Source organism: Haliaeetus albicilla, chromosome 12 (assembly GCF_947461875.1).
Source record: "Haliaeetus albicilla chromosome 12, bHalAlb1.1, whole genome shotgun sequence".
NCBI lineage: Eukaryota > Metazoa > Chordata > Aves > Accipitriformes > Accipitridae > Haliaeetus > Haliaeetus albicilla.
Window position 1 is genome coordinate 29,248,129 of NC_091494.1, and position 21,173 is coordinate 29,269,301.

Below are 21,173 nucleotides of genomic sequence, written 5' to 3' on the forward strand. Positions count from 1 at the left end.
TTTTTTTTTTTTTTTTTTAAGATGGACAGGCCACAGCTGCATGCAGCATTCAAGATGGATAAACAATCTGGACTCACAGACAAGCATACACATGCTTTCTGGGTTTTTCACTTCTTTTCTTCTTCTGCATGTCTTATGCAAATTCCTGGTTTTGAGATATTTTTCTGACTGCTACTGAGCACTGAGTTCCCTTGTCCACTCTGCTATGTGTGGTAATTAATCATCATATTCAACATGAGCGTGGCCATTACTCATGCCAATTGTGTAAATTCCATATAAGTCCCGAAGTCCTCTCACTCCTAGATATTCTGAGTTTCTCTTCCCTATCACATTTTCCATTCATGCTGTGAATTTACCCCTTTTTTGTTTCATCCTGTGAGCTGAACCAGAATATAAATAAAGCTCATGCAAGGGTGTCCTGGTCTTCAGTTTTACATCTAAGAGCTTGAATTCTGTCTCCCAAACCCTCCTCTGGCCTTTCTTTTGTCATCAGTACTCACAGAGATCATGACCACCTGCTTTTTTGCAGACACTGCCAAAATGCCTTATTTGCAGAATACCTACAAAGGAAATACCTACTCAGAAGCATGTAACCAAACTACACTTCCTGCTACAACAAGTCCAGTTGCTCATGTAGCTTTCAACACCAGCTGCACTTATCTACGTCTTTCTATCAGTAAGAATCACCAAACGTTAAAGGAATTCTCAGTGCATTGTTATCATCTTGCAGGGACGTTAACCTGTTCTGTATCTCTATTTCAATTGCTCTGGCAATCAAGAAACATGCATGCATCTACCTCACTCAGGGAAGTCTAGTTCACACCTAGTGAGAAGTAGCCAGTTCCTGCAGTACCTGCTGGAGTTCCATCTATTTTCTGTTGTAGCACTGGGCTTTTATTGTTGTTTGAATGACTATACCTTAACTGTGAAGTAAACCATCCACTTTGCCAAAAATTTTCTTGCTTCTCACCAGAACTCTACTCCCTCAAGCAAATGTGCTTTACCTGTGGTCTCAGTTATACTTGTGTCTGTGCCTAAGCAACAGCCAAGCCCTTCACAGCTCCACAAAATCAAAATATGGAATAACTGGCTAATTCCATCAGAATAGGATCAGAGAATCATAGGACATCACAGCTAAACATGAAACAACATTATCTTGCTTTGTTGTAAAAACAAATGGATTGCGTGTTAAAATAAGCTGAATAATCCTTCTGCTCCATTTTGCACTTTCTAGATATCAGCAGAAATTCTTCATTGGTTTTGAATATTTCACTTTAAAAATGTGGAACAGTTCAAGAAATCACAGTGAGAAGAAATGAGAGTGACAAAGGTAAAATAACACCTGTGGTCTATCAAGAAATTTTTAAAGAACAGATGTATTTTAATCTAGAAAGTAGAAGAAAGTCATATCTAAACAATTTTCAAATACCTAAAATGTACTCCAAGAGGATAGAACTAAACTGTTCTCCATTTCTGCTCTAGTAGAACAATGTGCTAAAATTACTGCAAAGGAGATTTACAGGGAAAGAATTTTCTGCTAAGAATAGTTAAGCATGAAGGATAAATTGCCACAGAAATTTTAGAATGCCTGTCTTTGGAAGCTTTAAAGAAGAGATTAATGAAACATCTGTAAAAAAGCAATGTAGCTTTAGTTTATCCTGCCTAAAGGAAAAGAAGGATTAGGTGACCTTTTAAATGGGTCACACTTTTCTATAATTCTGTGGTCTTTTCTCATTTTGAGAACAAGGATTCTCCACTGGTATTTCTGAAGTAGTGTTTTTTCCTCCAGGGAAATCTATTATTTAATCTGAAGTTTTCTATTTATTTCATTTGTCCATCTCTGCCTTACTGTTTAAATACCTGTGGATATATGTTGCATATAAAAATATTATGACAATAAAAAGAAATATTATGAGTTCATTAAGAGATATTTTCTGTGAGCCTCACTCAGCCATATTTTAATCTAATTGGTTTCCTAACTTTTATAAATGAGGACAAAACTAGGCCTGCAGATTTAGTTGTAGAAGTCATAGGAGAAATATATTCAACTACAGCTCCTTTAATTTTTTTTTTAAGCTTCTCACATGCCTAAAGAGCACATAATTTTCTTTTAATGTGAGCTGCAGCTGGCTGCACTGTTTCAAATTTATGGGTTTTGTGCTGAAATCAACTATTCTTGGTGTTGGCCAAGAAAGTTGACATTGCTGGACACAAGTGCCCTTGAAGTAAGGAAAAATTTAAAAGAGTGCTAAGACTGGAAAGTCTTAGAAGTGAGGAGACTCTTGTCTAATTTTAGACATCAGTCTTAGAGCCTACCCAGAGCTAACCTCCCACATCCCCTTCTTAAGCAGTGGAAAGAAACAGGTGCCTGTAACCTGTGATTTATCTGACATACAGCTTAGGATAACATGAATTGCATCCTAGAAGTGCCTATTTCTCTCATTAACTTTCACTGGACTCCAGGTAATCAGCACAACTGTAGATCTGGGTATCTGTGTCATAGGCACCTGAAGTTTACTGAGATGCCACATTCATCAGGATTGATTGGGTCAAATGAACTGGAATAAAAGTGCCACAGTATTTTCTAAGCTGCCTTTTTTTTTTTTTTTTTTTGCCTACTTTCAAATAATGTTGTTCCAGGACTTACCCCAGAACTATCGATGCCTACAAACTGGGAATCAAAATAAGGGCTAGAATGTGAAATCATGGGTTGCAAATAGGGATAAGAAGTCTTGCATTTCATCAGGTGAATCTGTTTACAAAACATCCAGCAAAACACTTACACCTTCTTGAATGGTTAGCATGTGAGAAAACCAGACTGTCTGAGATTTAAGAATTGATCAGGATGGGGGTCCCACTGCACAATTATTTAAAAGCTCTTGTCCACATACAGCACTTTGTATGAGTGCAAATGACTGTGAGAACCCTGAGGAAAGAGCATAAGGTAGAGACTACCAGTCTGTGTTTATAAACTGCAGGCTAAGAAAAAAATTGTGGAACTTAAATTAGGTCTTTTAAAGATCTGGTAAGAACAAACCAAGTATGTTCCTGGATGAGGTGGAAATTCATTGGTGACACCCAGGAACAACATGAGATGGGTAAAAATCTATTGTTAAGAGACCACAGTTATTATAAAGGAAGAAAAGCAGAAAGTCAGATGGAATCAGGAACAATACCTCTATCAGTGAAGATGTTAGAAACAACTCTACCACAAAGAAATAATGTGAAACAAGTGGAAGGAATCAATATCTTGTGTTCTGGCCAAGGCATTGAGACTACTTCTACTAGAGTGGATATCAAACTGTCTAGGAACTGCTTTTTTCATCTGCAGAACTGAAGGTGGCAGTTTCAGAATACTGGGTATGCTGTAATGAATAAATACAGACTTTTCTAAAGATGAAAGGGGAAATCTTATTGCTGTCTACAGCTACCTAGTGGGATGATGTAGAGAAGATTCAGCCAGACTCTTCTCAGATCTGCACAGTGGAAGAAAAAAAAGGTAATGGACACAAATCAGAACACATGAAGTTCTGATTAGATATTAGGAACTATTTTTTCCACAATTACAGTAGTCAAGCACTGGGACAGGTTGCCAATGAGGTCAGGAAATTGAAGTCAGGAAATCTTACTTCTTGCATATATTCAAAACTCAACTGCTTAAGGCTCTGAGCAACATCATCTAATTGGTCTGGCTTTGAGAAGGGAGGCTAGGCCAGAAACCCCCAGAGGTACCTTCTAACTTAAATTATTCTGTGTGACTCTACAGGTATAGATGAGTTTTGCAGTTGGTCTCCAGCCAAGATAATTTTGATATTCCCCCAGCCAGAGAATGTGATTTTGTCAGTTTTTCCGGTGGATGGGAAAATTTAGATGAATACCAAATGCTGAAAATGCTGAAAATTGATGAAACTGCAGACAAGTTATGCAGAGTAAAACACATAATCAAACAAACCCTGCTAAAGGTACCAGGAGATGACTTTGGGTATAAATACCTAAATGACATCCTTTAGCGAGTCCTACAGTGCTCTATGCAATAAGGTGTCAGCTGGCAGGACACAGTCTACTCTAGTCACTATTCAAAGATGCTGCTTTACATTTGTTTGTTTGCTTGTTTGTTTTTTTTTAAGGTATTAATGAGTGTTTAGAAGCTGGAAATAGGTTAAATGCTAAATTAATAAGGAGAATACTATGGCAATTATTCTTTCTGAAGTTCATGTGAGGGAAGTGATGGTGCACAATGACCACAAATTAATCAATTATAAAGCTAGTGGACTGCATATAATTTATCTTATTTCCACAGGATGTAAAAAGCATGAAGAAATTATGATGCTAATTTTAAATTGTACACAGTCAGATGCTGTTATAGCACAGGAGCCAACAATTGATTGTAGGAAAATATAGGCTAATGAAAGGAATCTCTGCTATCGGGTAGAGGGGCAAAACTTGAACCTTGAAAATAAAGGTTCATTTAGTATTTGAAGTATAAAGAAAGATGCAATCGGTACTGAAGAGAGTAGAAAAAAGAGGTTCCAAATATTAGATTCAATTTCTGGGAGGCAGCAGGGGAAGAACTGTAGGAAAACTCAGGTGGGAAGGTACCTCCTATCAGCTATGAGGTAAGACCAGGTTGCTTAGGGCTTTACCTAGTCAAGTCTTGAAAACCTCTCAAGTCCAAGCCTCTCTGATCTGAACCTATGCTCAGTGTCTCTCTCCTACAATGCACCAGTGTGAAAAGCCTGGCTCCCTGTAATAAATAACCTTCTTGTAGAAACTGGATGACTGCTAGACATTGTAGATATTGGAGGGCTTCAGGTCCCTCTGAAGTCTCCTCTGCAGGCAGAAAAAGCCTCAGCTTCTCATATCACATGTGCTCCAGCCCCCTCATCATCTTGGTGACCATCTGCTGAACTTAATTCACTTTGTTCCTGTGTTTCCTGTGTTGTGGAGCCTAAAACTGGACACAGTATTCTATATGTCATCTAATGAATGCTAAGTGGCAAGGAATAATCACTTCCCTGGATCTACTGGGTATGTTCCTGTTAATACAGACCAAGATGCTCTTGGCTTTCTTTCTGCCAGGCACATTTTCAGCTTCCTGTGGTCTCAGTGCAACAGTATCCTCAAGCCCTTCTCCACAGTTAATCTTCAGCAATCATAGCAGCCCAATTGTGCAACCACATCTTTTATTCCGATGATATTGCAGCTCGTTGACTGCATGTGGAGATCTAGTTCCTCCCACTTGTTTCTCAGGCTGTTTGCATTTGTCTACATACACTTGAGGTGGTTTTTTCTTTACCCTGTTTTATCATTCCTGAGGTGTCATTTTTTCCTGTTGCCTTGCACCTTTTGCTTTCCATCACTGTTGGCTTCTACCTAATGACAACATCTCCCTCCTCCATTATTCCTAGTTTAAAGTATTTCTCAACAGGCTGGCCAGCCTGATCACAAAGATGCTTTTGTCCAGCTTTGTTGAGTGGACCCCGTTTCTTTCCAGCAGCTCCTCATCCTCTGAGAGATACCTATGGTTGTCAAAGCTGAACCCCCTACCACCCGGACCATCTGTGCACAATCAGGTGTTTGACACACAGGATCCATGCCCTACTCCCAAGCCTGGTCCTTGCAGGTTCAATGAGAACACCACCTGGGGCCTCATGTCCTACACCTTCACCCCTCTTGACATGCTCAGGGTCTCCGTGGTAGTATCGTTTGTGTCCACATGGATAATCAGCATGGAATCATAGCCTGAGGGCTGTCTAGGCTCCAGCAGTCTCCCTGAAACACCTCAGATCTAAGGCCCCAACAGACAGCAAACATCCCGGGATAGCAAGTCAGGTCACCAGATAGTGGCCTCTAATCCCTGAAGGACATAGTCTCCCACTACTGTCACTTGCCATGCTCCCCTGGTTCTGATGCATGTTTCAGGCTCAGTTGGCTCTGAATGCTCCCCAGACAGAGCTTGTAGCCTCTTGCCTGCTGCCAGAGACCAAAATTATTCTGCATTTGCAGATCTGCCAATGGAGAAAGAGTTGTCCTCTTGCCAGAAGCCACAACATCCAGTGTTCCTGGTCCTGAGAGTCTCCAGTGAGCACAGTCTCTGGCTGCTCTTCCTTCTGTTCATTATAGGGGTTCATGCTCTCATCTTTGCAGTTTTTCTGTGAAGAGCTTGTCAATTTCTTTTTCATCATTCCTTGTGCTATGCAGCCTTCTCACCTCCCACAGTTCCTTAACTTCAATAGAGCTTCTCAGCCACAGCATCCCTCTACAGGTAAGGATACTGCCTTCACCTGCTCCAGCTTCAGCAAGTGGCCCCAGGCACTTCGTGCAGCCCCAGACCCAGAGACTTGCATCCTTCCTCAGGAGCCCAGTCTCGGCCAAGACCTCTGCTGTGTCTGGGACAGTTGCTCCAGTTGGTGTTGGGGGCAATGCCCACTGACTTGTCACCACAAATGCTGAGTGCTCACACACTGCCTTCAGCAGAGTTTCTGCTGCTTCGAAGAGCAATGGTCTGGGCCCTAAGCTTGCAGTCCAGCAGTCATATAGCTCTCTCCCTAGCACTAGTTGCAAGAGTAACCTGAAACTCCCTGATTGGGAGTCAGCTTTTCCCACTTGCAACCTGGATCTGAAGAGCCTTGAATTTGCTCCCAGAAGAGCTAGAAGCAGAGCCCAGAACAGCTGCACAAACTACAGGCACCAGCAGCCAGCAACAAACAGTCCAAGCAGTGTCTGAGGTGCTTGCCTGCATCCTGCCCACAAACTGCCTGTTCCAAGGTCACAGCACTCCAAGAGCCAGTTTACACAGCAGATGGAGACTGGGCACAGGTGCCTGCCACCCCTTGGTTGGCTTCCCACCACCTCCCTTCTGAGGAGACTGGCTTATGTGTTGCTTTGTTATCTCACCTTATTGTCTCTCAATTTTCCTCTCTCGCCACTAATGGCCCACGGTTTCCTTCTGAGCTAATTGTTTTTTAATTGTGCTACTCTATTATCAGCTCGACCTTATCACTGGCCATAAACTGACCTACTACGGACCCTGCTGGCATAACAAATTCAGACTACATTTATGTTAGGATTGTTTTGCCTGAAAAAAGTGTACAGTGATTTCTCTAAAGCCCAGAGCTGCTCAGTATACTGTGTAAGGCCTCTGCCACCCAGCATTCACAAGTGTTTCCTAGCAGGCTCATTAACAGAAGCATTCATACAAAAATGAAGAAAAACTGGTGTCCAACAAAGTAGGCACACATAGCTCAGTTCCATGGGAAAGCTCCACGTTGATCCTCAGAGTGGAGCAGCTGTGTATTCCTCATCTATGAGGATCGTAATCACTTCTACTGTCCAATCTTTAATGTGATTGTAGATTATTCTTCATGTATAATAATCACAAACCAAATATTGATTCTTTCTGATACTGTTGTCAGAATGATACATAGAGAATTTCATAGGTGAGTTGTATGTTGTCTACAACCATGTATCTTCCAGATTTCTGTTTGCCTTGCTAGCCATTTTAAATGAGTAGTATTTACATTGAAAGCCTCTTCCCTCTATTAGCCTTTCTTTCACAGCAAATCCTACCACTACGCGTATGGTGAAATTCTTGAATCATAAGCTGTAATACACAGATTTTCCTGGAGAGATTGTACTTTTAATAACAAACAAATTATTCAAGCCGTGCACTACATGTGGGCTGCCATATTTTCTGCCCTACTCTTTGTGGGTTTTGGTTTTGGGATGGGATTTTTTACAGTCTTTTCTATAAAGAATTAGGGTGGAAATCCATAATGCTCTGAAATTCTAACAGACTCACATACTTTATATTAGCATTAGAGACTGCTTAAAAATCAGAGCAGTGGAGGACCTGTGTCATTGTCTTTTTCTGAACCGAGACACCTGAATCTACTTTTCCAATACTAAGACTTCTTTGAAACATCCATGGAAATATCATTTTTTTATTAAGAAAAATAACTAATGATACACAAATATACATTTTTATTAATTAATACTGTTTCATTCTGATCTAGTATTATGGTTTACAGAATGTCTTGAGATACGATTCAAATTTACAGAACTGAAATAGTGGCCAGGTGACGCAAGCCTTTTATTGGGTGCGCAGCGTCCTCTGTACTGTTGTGAAAAGAGTTCACATACACATTGCAAGCTTTCTCTGGAGCTGTATGATCAGGAAACTTGTATTTAATCTTTAAACGCCTTTCCAGCATTTTTCTTTTGTGCTTGAATTCCAAAATAGTTTTTGTATATTTGTTAATAGTAGTGACAGCTGCAGCCATACAGCAAGCGAAGGAAGCCCATGCGAGGCTATAAACAAAAAGGTTTATCAGAAATTAGCAGAACATTTTCATATCCAGGTTCTTCAATTTTATTTTTGAAAATACTGCATACATATGATTGTATTAGTGTATATTAGGGAAAGAGGAGCATCGTGGGGAAGGAAGAAAGATTCTTAGTTAATGACCATCTATATACCTTACTTATGTAGTTGACCTCTACATATAGGTTATAATATTCATATTTAACGTTCTGGTTTAATGAAACCCTACCTTCAATTTCTCTGTTTACTCTACTTAGAGCTTAATATCAGAAGGAGGAACTATAAAAAAATGAGGATGCATAAAAAATTAAAAGGTGCAGTTATTGAGGCTACAAATCTCACAGGTGACACTAAGAAAAATTGTGCCAGTTATCCAAAAGGTTTAAAAAGAAAAGAGAAGGCATAATCAAATAGCTGACTAAAGCAGGCTCAGAGCACTGAAATGCATTCCTGAGAAAATACAGGTCATGACTAAACAGAGAAAAGGACATAAACTCTGAAATATTAGAAGTAAAACCATAAGAAGACAGAACTAAAAAATTATATTGAGGTACAATTTGCTAAAAATGTGTGAAAATTCCAGACTGCTGGGTGGGTAATACATGCTGGAGATGTAAAAGTAGCATGTAAAAATATGGCCACAGTGGAATGAATTGGAGTTCACAGTGGAGGAACTTATCATCAGAGCTTTTCTTAACATGGTGAGGTCACAATTATCTAATGAAACATGTGCTTTGGTGGAGAAATCAGTTTAAGAAACTCCTGCTTATCTCTCCCCTGCCTCAGTGCTGTTTGTTCTCACATTCTTGCTGTAGTTGATCAAACTCATTTAGGTTTTTAAATAACTCCTCTTTTTTTTTTTTTAAGCATTATTTTTAGCCAGGATTGGTTTCCAGGGTGATCAGACAATCAGATGTGTTGACAGAATTTGAGTGTGGTGGAGTATGACACATAGATGTGAAGGGCTCCTAGAAGCAGGAAGAAGGGGAGCAGCTTAAGCTATCTTTGCTCCTGAAGTCAGTCAAACTACACTCTGACTAACTCTCAGATGTGGGGAGCCACAGAAGAGCTCTTATAACAAAGCAATAGCAAGAATAGTGGAAAATCACCAGAAACAGATAGATTTACCTCCCCATGTGAATGGAGCATGAATGGGGCAGCAGGCCTACTTATGGTGGTATGTAACCTGTGGATGAAGCCAACCATGGTAGAGAAGAATTGAAGATTAAGCCTCTGGAATGACATAGAAGTGGCAGGTCTGCAGTAGTCCTGACCCACACAATGGGCATTTTTGGCTGAATAACTGAAGTACAGTAGCATTAGTAGACAAATTGATAGAACTGATATTATGAAGCACAGCTTTTGTTGAAGGTGCTTTTCCTAATCCATGTGTTGAAGCCCTTTGAAGGACTTGATGACATAAGAGTAAGAAACTGATTTCAAGAAAGCTTCTATAAAGGCTTCTTAGCAAAGACTGAAAGAAATTAATCTCTTATGAGCAGATTCTCTTGTAGACCAATACTGTGTTAAAAGAGAAAAACAAAGGACAGAAATAAATGGTTTCCTTTGACAATACAAGAAAGATAACAGTGTGATTTGTCAAAGTTTTTGCCAGAAATTTTGCTTTTCCATAAACAATTTGGAAAAAACAGGGAGTCCCCCATCTGACTAGTGAGAACTGAGGAAGGAAGTGAGCAAAGTCTTGCCATTGAGAGAGCCAGACGATAAAGGGCAGTTTGGCTGCAATGGAAATTCAGCTTCAGGAAGGAGAGGATTTGATTTGAATTCTGCCCAGAGACAAATGGCAAAGGGAGAAATCAAACAGGTCAACTCAACAAGGAAGCAAACTAAAGCAACCAGTCATTCATCTGCATAAAAGAAATGCTGGCAGAAGCTCAGCTGGATTACGGGTTTTCCTTTTACTCCATGAAGTCTCCCATATGAGGTGTCTCATGGGAATTTAGTACAGGGCAGGTCTTTAGAGTGAAAATGTTGTCTCTTGATGTGAGAATGCCTCAATCTGAGAAACACAAGGAGTGAGACATTCACCAATCATAGAAACATCTTTCAACCTCCAGGAAAACTGCTGAAGAAAAGAGAAATATGGAGGGATTTACTGAGGAGATGTTCAGGGATATCACAGAGTGACTCTACCCATCATAAGCAATTCCAGCACTGAAAAGGAAGAATAAAGGTCTTAATGTTTCCTGGACCAGGTGGAAGAGAAACCCTGGCCACAGCAGCTGGATGTGAGGACAGAGGGGGAAATGTGGCAAGTAGAAGATCCATGACAGATGCTCAGTAGTTCTTGCAGGAAAAGCTGCCCTACTAGGTCTGGTGACTGCGATGAAAAGCTGCTGCCATGGGCCCAATTCTTTGTTTTCTTTGGCTGCTAAGGAGACAATTATAAGTCCCCATGAAAAGGTAGCAGAGTCTTTGCCTGTGCCTCTGCCTGCCTATGCCCCTGTCATGGTCTTGGTGACATTGTTGGCCACAAGTGGGCGCTGAGGTAATTAGAAAGGGAGTGTCAGTTATAATAATTAATGTCCCTTTTTTGGCATCTGTTCTTTTTCCTCTTGTAAAAGACACATAGCTTCAGCATCCTTCCTCTCTTACCATCAGATGAGCTTCTCACATGCAGGCAATGGGAGAGCAGCTAAGAGAGGCTGAAATTAGGTTTCATACAAGAGGAAGGGAGGTGCAAATATAGGTTACCAGAAGAAAGACAACATTATATATGAAAGGAGATTAGAGGAAAGAAACAAAGGGAGGCAGATGGGAGGAGAGGGTGAGGCACCTGTATGCATGGCTTGCTTTATTTTTAGATTACTATCAAACTGGGAGACATAGCTGCCATTTAGGCTGAGAAAAGGAAAGAAGAAAGTGAATCTTGAAAGAAAAATGGAGCATACAATTGATTAGAAAAAGGCACCACACAAACCACCCTCCCCAATATCTTCCTGCATGCAGGCACTGATGGCTTGGAAAGTCTTGTGTTGGTACAAGCATTTCTTTGGGCATTCAGTGGCCCAGGCTGCACTGAATTGTTAGAGGGCAACCATGAAATCCTCAATTACTGAGTGCATGCCATATGGTGAAAGTCCAGGTGCTCAGGAGAAGGCTAGCTGTAGCGGCAGCAGTGATGACATCAGCAATGAACATGATGACAGTGGCGATAGCAACATCAATGGAGTTGTGTCAGTAATAGCAATGGTGACAGTGATTTGGGTGGTTTTCTTCTCCTCCCAGTGGGATGGAAAGGATGGAACAGACTCCTCAGTACCAGTTTTCTGTTTCCACTCCCATAGGAAGAGGGAAGTAACGAAGGAACACTTCCCCTCTTTTCCACTGACCACTCTTCTTGCTGATTTTAGAGTAAAACCAGGCCTAATCTAATTCATGAAAGAAATGGGGAAACCTCCCAGAAATGTGATCAGAGCCCCAAACCAGGGAAACAAAATTATTATTGCAAGAACAAACCCAAGAATGGATGGAAGCAGTGAGAGTCAAAGAAGCAAAAAGTATCTAAGTCTGAAAGGAGGGAAGAAGGCACTATTTGAGGAGCCTGCACAGCTCCTGTGATACCTGTTGAGGGTATCCAAGTAGCCCTTGGACATTGTCCAGGGTGTTGTCTGGATACTTGGTATTGGACCTTCTCAGACCAGTTCTTCCTGACAGAAGGGGAATCACCCTTTCCACTTTGAGCAAGTGGACCACATCATCTGCTGGACAAACAGGATAAGATACACCATTTGTCATGATTTGGCTAATCTTCAGCTTGGGACTACTGACCAGGCCCATCCTTCAGTGCTCTGAAAGCACTAGAGAAACATCTCCATTTATACACATATAACAATAGCTTCAAACATACTGCATCTGCTTGGGAAACAGGCTCCTGGAAAGATGCAGAGCAATGTACAGTGACCTTCAAATGAGATTTGAGTTATTAGGAAGGTGAAAAGTAACAGAACAAAAGACAGAAGAAACCCTTATTTCACTGCAAAAGTCCCTAGTGAGTCTGCATTGTAAAGGCTGCATACAGCTATAAGCTCTTGTTCAATAACGGTACAATAAAAGTAGAAAGAGCAACAAGAATGAGTGACAATGAGCTGTGATCTCTGCTGTCAGAGCACGTATGAAGGAGACAAACAGCCTGAGCTCTGCTCTACTGACCCAAAATATTGGTCCTGACTGACTTTTGATTTAACCCAATACAGCTGTTCCTACTCTTTTTCCCAGTCACAGTTGTGGAAATAGCAGTTTCCAACACCTGAACGTTCAAATTCTTGCTATTGATCAGATTTGATGGATTTTCAAAGACACCTCTCTATAGCAAAAATCCTCTGAACAGCCCATTTTCTTAATAAATTCACTAGATCTCCTCAGAGGATATGTTGCAATTATTTACAGGGCCAAAATAATGTGATTTTATCTAAGCCTGTTTTCAAAAATTTGAACCATCTTGTCTGAAATGTTCCAAATACCTGAAGCATATATCTGATAAGGAAAAATTCAGCCTAAATGGCTAAAGCTGGAAGAGTTTTAAACAACTTATGTAAGGCACTTGTCCTGGGAGATGAGGGTGCTAAATCTGGGTCTGATGTGTATGAAGAACATCTGCTTCGTGCAGAGCAGTTGGAGGTCTCTGTACTGACTAAAGGATGGCAAATGCAAACCTCACAAGTTTATACATTCTATGCAATAATCCGACAACTGAACTTGGAGAAAAACAGCTGGTTACTGAACTGCATCCCCAGGAGTGAAATAAGGTAGACCCATTCCTTATAAATTAGGTATACATTCCTTGAACATGGGGTGAAGTGACTGAAATGTAATGGAAGAACCAAACATAAACCAATAGGTACCAATAGGACCAGCCATAATCCCATGTGTGAGGTCTCCAGTCTTCAGGACCAAGATTTACAGTCATTTGAAATACAGTTGTGTACATCATGTGAGCAACCATGCCCAGAAGACCTAAAAAAAATCATAATAACATTAGAGAATGTCAATTGAGGACATTTTTCTTTGTCACCTTTTTGCAGTTGTCCCTTGACTTTTTGAAGAATATTTTATGAAGTGTCTAAATTCCATAAATCACTCAAAAATACTGGACATTATCATCTAAATGTATTTATGTGTCATGTATTTGCCAGTACAATTACTAGTAACAGTCCCTTGACACCTACTCTGTGTGCTAGAGGAATCTAGGGGAGCAATGGGACATGTAGCCCATAGATTTTAAAAGGCAACAAGTTGATTGGCTCTCATCCTCTGAAAACTTCTTAGTAATTCAACCTTGAGGAGGGATCTGCCATCACAACAAAGTATCGCTCAGTTGCATTGCTCAGGACACATTTTCCACAGTTTCCTATCACTCAGTGGAAAGATTTTTCAAAGATGTGCGGTCATATGCCCTTTCCCAGTGCCTCAAATGCAGCCAGATTTATCAAAGTTATGTAGGTGAATGAAAAAGTGAACAAACACTTAATGGCCAGTAAAAAGCACTGAAAGTCTAGTTTATGAAAGGGGCTTATATTTAATAATTTAATTTTCAAAATTACTACTAGGCAGCTGCTTAAACCTAAGGGTATCTGTTTTCCCTTAGCATTTTATCTTCCAGTAGTGAACTTCCCTGTGAACATCTATGTTTTTGTTTCCAGCTTCATTTACAAATCCATCAATACCCTTGCAGTATCAACTATCCCACCGTCTAAAACATGTTAGCTTCTCAGAGCAGATGGTCCCCCACCAAACTCACAACACCCAATTTGTTAGGTTTTCCTAAACTAGGTCTGTTTCATGAATTCTTAAAAAACTACCTAGCTAACACACAGTATCTCAGTCTAGGACACGTCTTTGGGCATAACAAGTCAGTGCTGACAATGACCTGGCTTCAGTAATCACTGGGAAATGGTCTTTCCTGAAATACTGTTATTGCCTGAAACACCATCAACAGGCAATTAGGAGAGTGCTTTTATGTGGCACAGAGCCAAGAGGCTTCAGGCTGTGGAACACAGCATTCGGTGGTTAGCTAGCACCCTGATAGCACATTCCTTAATAAACTCTTTGGAGAAAGTTGTTTGACTGTCAATGTGGCTATTAGAGAACAGAGACCAGTTGTTCATCTCTCACCAGAGAGGTGATATGTCATAGCCATTTCTGAGTTACATGAACGTCTGTCCTGAATCCTCCAGTTTGGCTGCCTAGAAATGCATATAACTGGAGTGTGAACATGAGCTCCTATGCTGGAGCTCTCAGCTCTTGTACAAGGATTAAATTCTGAGCCAGGCTCAACATTTCAGCTATGGCATCAGGGCAGTTTGGTGCCTGAGAAATGGTGAAAATTTAACTAATTAGATAAAAGGCAAGCATATTCATATATGGGTGCCTGTCAATGTTCATTTTCATCAAAGGCCACTGAGGGCTACAGGACAGTGGTATCAATGTGTATTTCATAGCCATGGAGCCAACCAGCAGTGCATATGTATTTAAGAGAAAACCCTCACAAATTAGAATAATAATTTCTGTAAAATCAAGAGCTGCATGTGGGACATTATAAACCTACATACTCATGATCAGAAAAATTCACACTGTGATTCTTCTTCTAAGTCACCATGTTCTGCACAAGTTATAACACACATTTTAGGATTTTATTCAGTCTGAGCTAAAGACTGAGAGAACTGAGAAACCGAACACTGGCTTTAATGTGGTTTTTTTCCATGGTTAAATACCGTAACAGTGGGGTTTTTTAATTGTGTGTTTTCAATATAGCTAGAATTATGCAGCTACTGTTTCCAGTAGCTGAATTTTAATTTGGATTTTTCTGTTAGAATCAAGACCATGTTTGTACAAGAAATTGCATCTTCATTACAGATTAGGGCAACTAGATTTGGTTTATATCTACAAAGGATTTATACATAAGTTTAACAGCTAGGACAGATGCTCTTCCACTTTTTAATATTTCAATAAATTTTACTAGTGGAAGTAAACAGAATGTCCAGGAAAAGCCTGCTGCTTACTGTGTAAGCCTCCTTAATACTGTACATGCCAAAACCAAAAACAATATTAATAAAAGTGAATATTTATGATTATCGGGAGAGGGGAAAGCTGCTAGTAGTGGGCAAAACTGCCTAAAGAGTTGAATGAAGTTCACTACTCTTTCTTTGGAAATAGACATGACAGTGGATCATGAGGTTTGGTGAGATACAGGGGAAATGGGGCTTTTTTTTGAGCAGTTAGTAGAACTGGTGGTAATAGAGATTTTTAACTAGTTGGACATCTTTGAAGAAAGTCATTCAGAATAAAGGAGATATTCCAGCAGGTTCTCAGAGTTCATAGGCAGCAGAGTTTGGGGACTGCTCTCTGGACTACAGGGAGCTGAGATAGCAATCTTCAAATGTGTAAAATTTAACTGCAAAGAGAAAGGAATCATCTACTCTCTGTTGCAGCTGGGTATCCTAAAAGAAATGCTGTAAACAATTATAGCACCCAGGGCTTTAGATTAGACATGAAGAAAATCTTTAGAACGGTATGAATTGGATTACATTTCCTAAGAAGGTGACAGAAACTTTAGTACCAAAGAGGGACCATTGATTTGTTGTTGTTGTTGTTGTTGTTGTGGGCTTGGGGATTTTTTTAAGATGGGGCTAGACAAATATCTGTCAGGAAAGGTTTAGGAGAGTTGGCCTAACTCAGGGCGGAGTGATGGGTCCCTAGAAGTTTTATATTTCCGTAAAATTAAGCAAAACTCGAGTGTTTCAGAAGTCATCATCTGGAATATAAAGTTAAAGTCCTTGGAGGTTCAGCCTGGTGTCCACATTTAGTACTGGCCTCCAGGAAGATTGTGCAGAAACTGGGCTAGAGAAAGACTAGAGCAACAAGAGTGATCAAAGGTCTTAGAAATACAGGTGAATACATCAAGGAATACATCAAGTCATATGACATGATTCTCAGTCATTTCTTTTGGAGAAGATGAAGGAGAGATGTGATAATTGTCTTCAACTACGCAAAGGCTTCTGCAGAAAGGAAGAAAATTATTTCTTCCCCATTATCACAGTCAGATATTTAATAAACTTGATTTATTTAGCCAACAAAAATGAGATTGGCAAATGAATTATATGTGTGATTATCTTTAAGAGGAAAAAGTGCAATAAAAATCTTTAATTCATGAAGAAAGGCACAACAATCACAAATGCATGAGTACTAAATCCAGAAACATTAGGATTAGGATCAAAGTCCAGAATTTGGACAGAGAAAGACAGTCCTGAGATTAATTCTTTGCCATCTGCCAGGTGTTTGACTTGCAGTTAGATGCCATTCTAAAAGAGATGCTTTCACCAAGTATAAGTCACTTTGGGCTCTGAACAGTCCTAACCAATATGAAGCACAGTGGCATGTGTTCCACAAGAAATTATAATAAATAAACAGTATGATTGCTTCTGGCTCTAAACCTAATAACTCTATGAAACATTGTTCATGTTGTCCCTTATTGCTGTTTTTACTGCAACATTCCTCAGTAACAATTCTATAATATACACAGAATCACAGAATAGTTCAGGCTGTAAGACACCTTCAGAAGTGTCTGGTCCAACCTCCTCCTGCTCAGCACACAGACAATACTGAATTCAGACTAGATTCCTCAGACTGGATTAGGGACACTCTAAAGTTTCTTCCTAACTGAATTTGCCTAGGATCCTATGATAAAATAGCACTGGATTAAGAAGTAACATGCAGAAAATGAAAGACAATTTTGATGACAATTCTGTACTAACAATTATCCAATTACATTTTATTCCCTCTTAAAAGTGCTATTTTAATTCAGCTATTCCTAATTTTATACTTAGCATGTTAGAAATTAAAAAAATCAAGTTATTTGGAAGAGTATGTTACTTTTTTATCTTTGAAAACCAACCTCGCAATGAAATTAAAAATTATAAAACTAAAATAATGAAGTTAAAAATAGCAAAAACTATAAATATAATATATAAAAATAATCACATTGAGAAATAATTTATTGAAAATAAATTTTACATAAAATTTTCCTGCATCTTGTCTTGTTAGTGTCTCCATAGGTATTGTAATAATTTTGAAACTTAGACACTGTTATTAATTTTCAGGTGGAAGTCTATCAATGTCACATTTTCTGAATGTAATAAATCGAGATCCTTAACTGTACCTGCTAATACGGTGACTACTGCAGAAAAGGCGTTGATCTTTAGCCCATCAATGACAGTACTGTAGTAGCACATTTCTACTGACATAAGAATGGCTCCAGTCAGAAGCAAAATTATGTAGAGAAGCTCTGCTACAATAGACAGCCATAAAACCCCTGGAAAACCAAATCAATAGCACTGATATTATAAGCAGCCATTTACTATTTTCACTGTTTCTTTCTTATTCATTTATATTTTTTACACAACATTAAACAAAAGCTCAAAGGATGTGAGGATGTGATTATAACATCTATAGGAAGACTTCAAGGTCAATGGACACCCTAAATTTTAATTCCCTCTACTGATTTGGCCATTTAGTGGAAGAGCGCTTGCACATTTTTGCTATACACATACACTTAAAAAGCTTACAGTACAACGTGGAGCAGCATGGTTTTATACTCAGTAGCTACACTAAAATTACCATGAGCCAAAGTTAATATAAAAAGAAGAATTACTATCCAATTATCTAGTTATTGACATCATGGTTGCTGAGTCCAGAGAGAAGTGTACCAAAACAGAAGACCATGTTACCCAGTTAACAAACTGCCAAGGCCATGCACACAGCCACATGACCTGAGGGTGCAGTCATTAAATAAAATCTTCCCCATGGACTTAATTCTCCACCAAACAGGATCTTGATTTTTTGGACAGAGAAGCCTTCATGAGACCAAACACCCTCCAGGTTTCACTGAGATTAATTTCTCTGGTTATCTGCTAATTCATCTCTTTCTGGATATCTGTTAACTACATCTTATGCAAGAAGTTAATCTTCCCATTAAAGTTTCTCAGCCTGCTGTTTTACTATTAGCATGCTAATGTCCCACAGTCAGGAGCAGGAGGTCTTCTTGTGTCCGGATAACAGCAAGAACTGGACAGCAACCTTCCCAAACCTTTTTTAAAAAAAGTAAGTGTGTCGTGAGACACCTGGTTGCACATTCAAATAATGATTTCATGTGGAGGTATATACTAACAATCATAACTTAAAAATAGAAATACTGCTAAGACACGTCATTGATTACTAAACACTACATATAACAGTAAGCAATGTTTATGTGGTAAACTACCCCTACAGCAGGCTCTGACAGTGTCTGTGGGACTTGTCTGATTCAAAGGCCATTTAGACATTAAATTCTTGGGCCAGGCAATGTGTGGGGCTTCCTGGGCAAAATTTATTTCTTCAGCAAATCTTTGTCTCAGTAAAATATTCTTGTTTTGCTCAGCAACTCCAAATGTTACATTGTCCAACAGTATTGGCTGCTCCAGCTATCAGAGCTTGCATCTTACATATGCTCTGAACAACTGTGATAATGCCTGTGTATGATGCCTAGGAATGATAAATTCAGGAGAGGTGAGCCTGACACATCCTGAGTTGTGCGCACATAGCAGCCGTATGCATGTGCAGAACACAAACTCGCTCTTCTCCTGTGCAGGGCAGGAGTCTATTTCCACACAGGATTTCGCTACTCAGGGATAGCTTCCCATGGTGGTTATCAGGTCCCTAGATGTTGTCTTAGCTGTCTTGATCTGACCTGCAGGTGTCTGTGGCATTTGCTGATGCTGTTCACAGAGTTAGTTTCAGCACTATGTCCACCAGCGGTTTCACATGTGAGGAGCGCTCAGGGCAGGGCCCATAATCCACCCTTCCTTTCTGAGGACTGTGTCTGTGTGACTAAGAACCACATCTCATTTATATTCTTTTCTCACGCTATAAAAATCTTGAATTACTTGTGCACAGTGACAAGCTGCAATAGAGGGCAGGAGGACTGGCCTTCAGATACTAAGTCTTTCTTCTTCCCCAAGGGGCTGAAATTGCGTATCCAGGAAAGTACTCCAGTCCCAGTATCCTGGACAGGCAATTTCAATGCCCTGGGGATGAAGGAAGACTTTTTTTCCTGGATTAGCCACTTGCAAAGTGATTCGTCTAACCATATCATTAATAGAGTTTACATCGGAGCGGGGGTACTTAACAGCATCTGCAGGCATGTTCTATAGGAATGTGAACCTTTCTTTGAAAGGAAGTGGGCAACTCTCTGCTTTCAGGAGAATGGAAATGCCTCCTTACAGCTCTGCGTAAGGTACAGGGAGGGGATTCAGACTGCCATCAATATTGGGTTGGTCCACAACACATCTCCCCCAAGTCCCCTCAGCATACTGCCTACCCTTGTTCACACACTACCTGTCCCTCTACTCTCTCCCGGCCACATGGTGCAAGCCACAAAATTCCTGACTGTGAATATGGAGGTATAAGGAGAGAGGGAGCAAAAACTTACAGATCTTGTCTTCCAGCACCCATATTCAAAGTAATTTTAAAAAACATTTGTATTCAAATGTAGTGTTTTCAAAAGACATAGATTCATATTTTAAGTCATGTGGACTTCATTTGGAAGTTGAAAAACTAAATAAAGGACAAAAAACTGTGTGGGATTAAAGCAAGCATTCTTGATATCAAAATACAGAAAATTTATACTGGTAAATGTGATCAGGGAAGTTTTATCTACACAAACAAAATATGCATAACTACCTCGATCAGCAGCTGGAGTCAGACCGATGAAGCTTCTACATTTCTCACCTTAAAAAAAAAAAATTACTTTAAAATAAAACTCAGGATTATTTTGTATTCTGTAATGATCTAAAGAAAGAGATTACTAGAAAGAAGAAAATGCAAAATCTATCATAAAGGCGCAAACTGAGATGATCAGGAGCAACTGTTTCTGATGTATGTTTGTACACACAGAGTCCCTGGTACATGAACCTACTCCTGGGACTTAGCCGGAGAATCCTTCGAGACTTTTTCAAGGCAGAACCAGAGTCTGGGAGATTTAGAGAAAGGCTATGAATTGATTTCCAAAAGGTTGTAGCTGTGAAAGCCAGAATGGGAAAACAATCAATTCCTTTGAAAGACTGGCAGCCTGTGTACTATCTTCCCTATGAAGGAAGACCTGCTCTCCTTACAGCAACAAGGCTGCTGCTCACACAAATTTCTTCTAAGTTTGATTACAGTTTCTTTCTGTAAGCTTTGATTTTCAAACCCATGTGACCTCCTGACCCCTACACAGATGCTGTGAACGAAGCTCTTGGAATTAATTCTGCTCTGCTCTGAAAATACAGGGTGGGTTTTTTTCAGCTACTAACTGCACCAAGTTGGAAAACAAAAACTGCCATAGCAGATGCACAAATTAAGCAACCCCGGTATCCATAGCAATCACCACCTGAAAGATGTCTTTTGGACATGTATTTTGCTCTCATCTTCAACATTCACCCCGTTGAAATTGCATAGTTTACAAGACCTTCTGGTAGAACTGGACTTTCAGGGCAGGTGACTGCAAAAACCTTTGCATTTTGTAGTACAGATGACAGCTGATTTGATTTCTCTGAAGTTTTGTTCTAGTTGTCATTTGTAAACTGATCAGGACAATAAGGGGAAAAACTTAGTTTTGATATGGATTTACAATAAATGCCCTATTTCTTGAACCAGCTAAGCAATTCCTTTATACAAACATCCAAAATTAACCAGAAGCTTTCTTTAATGGCAAGCTAATTTCATTCTACTGACATTTACATACTCAAGAGTGAAACTCAATTAAATGCCACCACTCACGACTAGTAAGTCTCCAAATTATGTTTTAGCAGGGTGA

General features: G+C 39.7%; 1 protein-coding gene across 1 annotated transcript in view; it reads left to right on the top strand.

The window, feature by feature from the left end:
- The first annotated feature begins 11,383 nt into the window (after positions 1 to 11,383).
- The window catches only part of GLP2R (glucagon like peptide 2 receptor), a 60,161-nt gene continuing 50,371 nt past the window's right edge, over positions 11,384 to 21,173 (top strand). Inside the window, 1 exon segment of the mRNA XM_069797642.1 lies at positions 11,384 to 11,536. Within this exon segment, the coding sequence (XP_069653743.1) occupies positions 11,384 to 11,536 (153 nt within the window).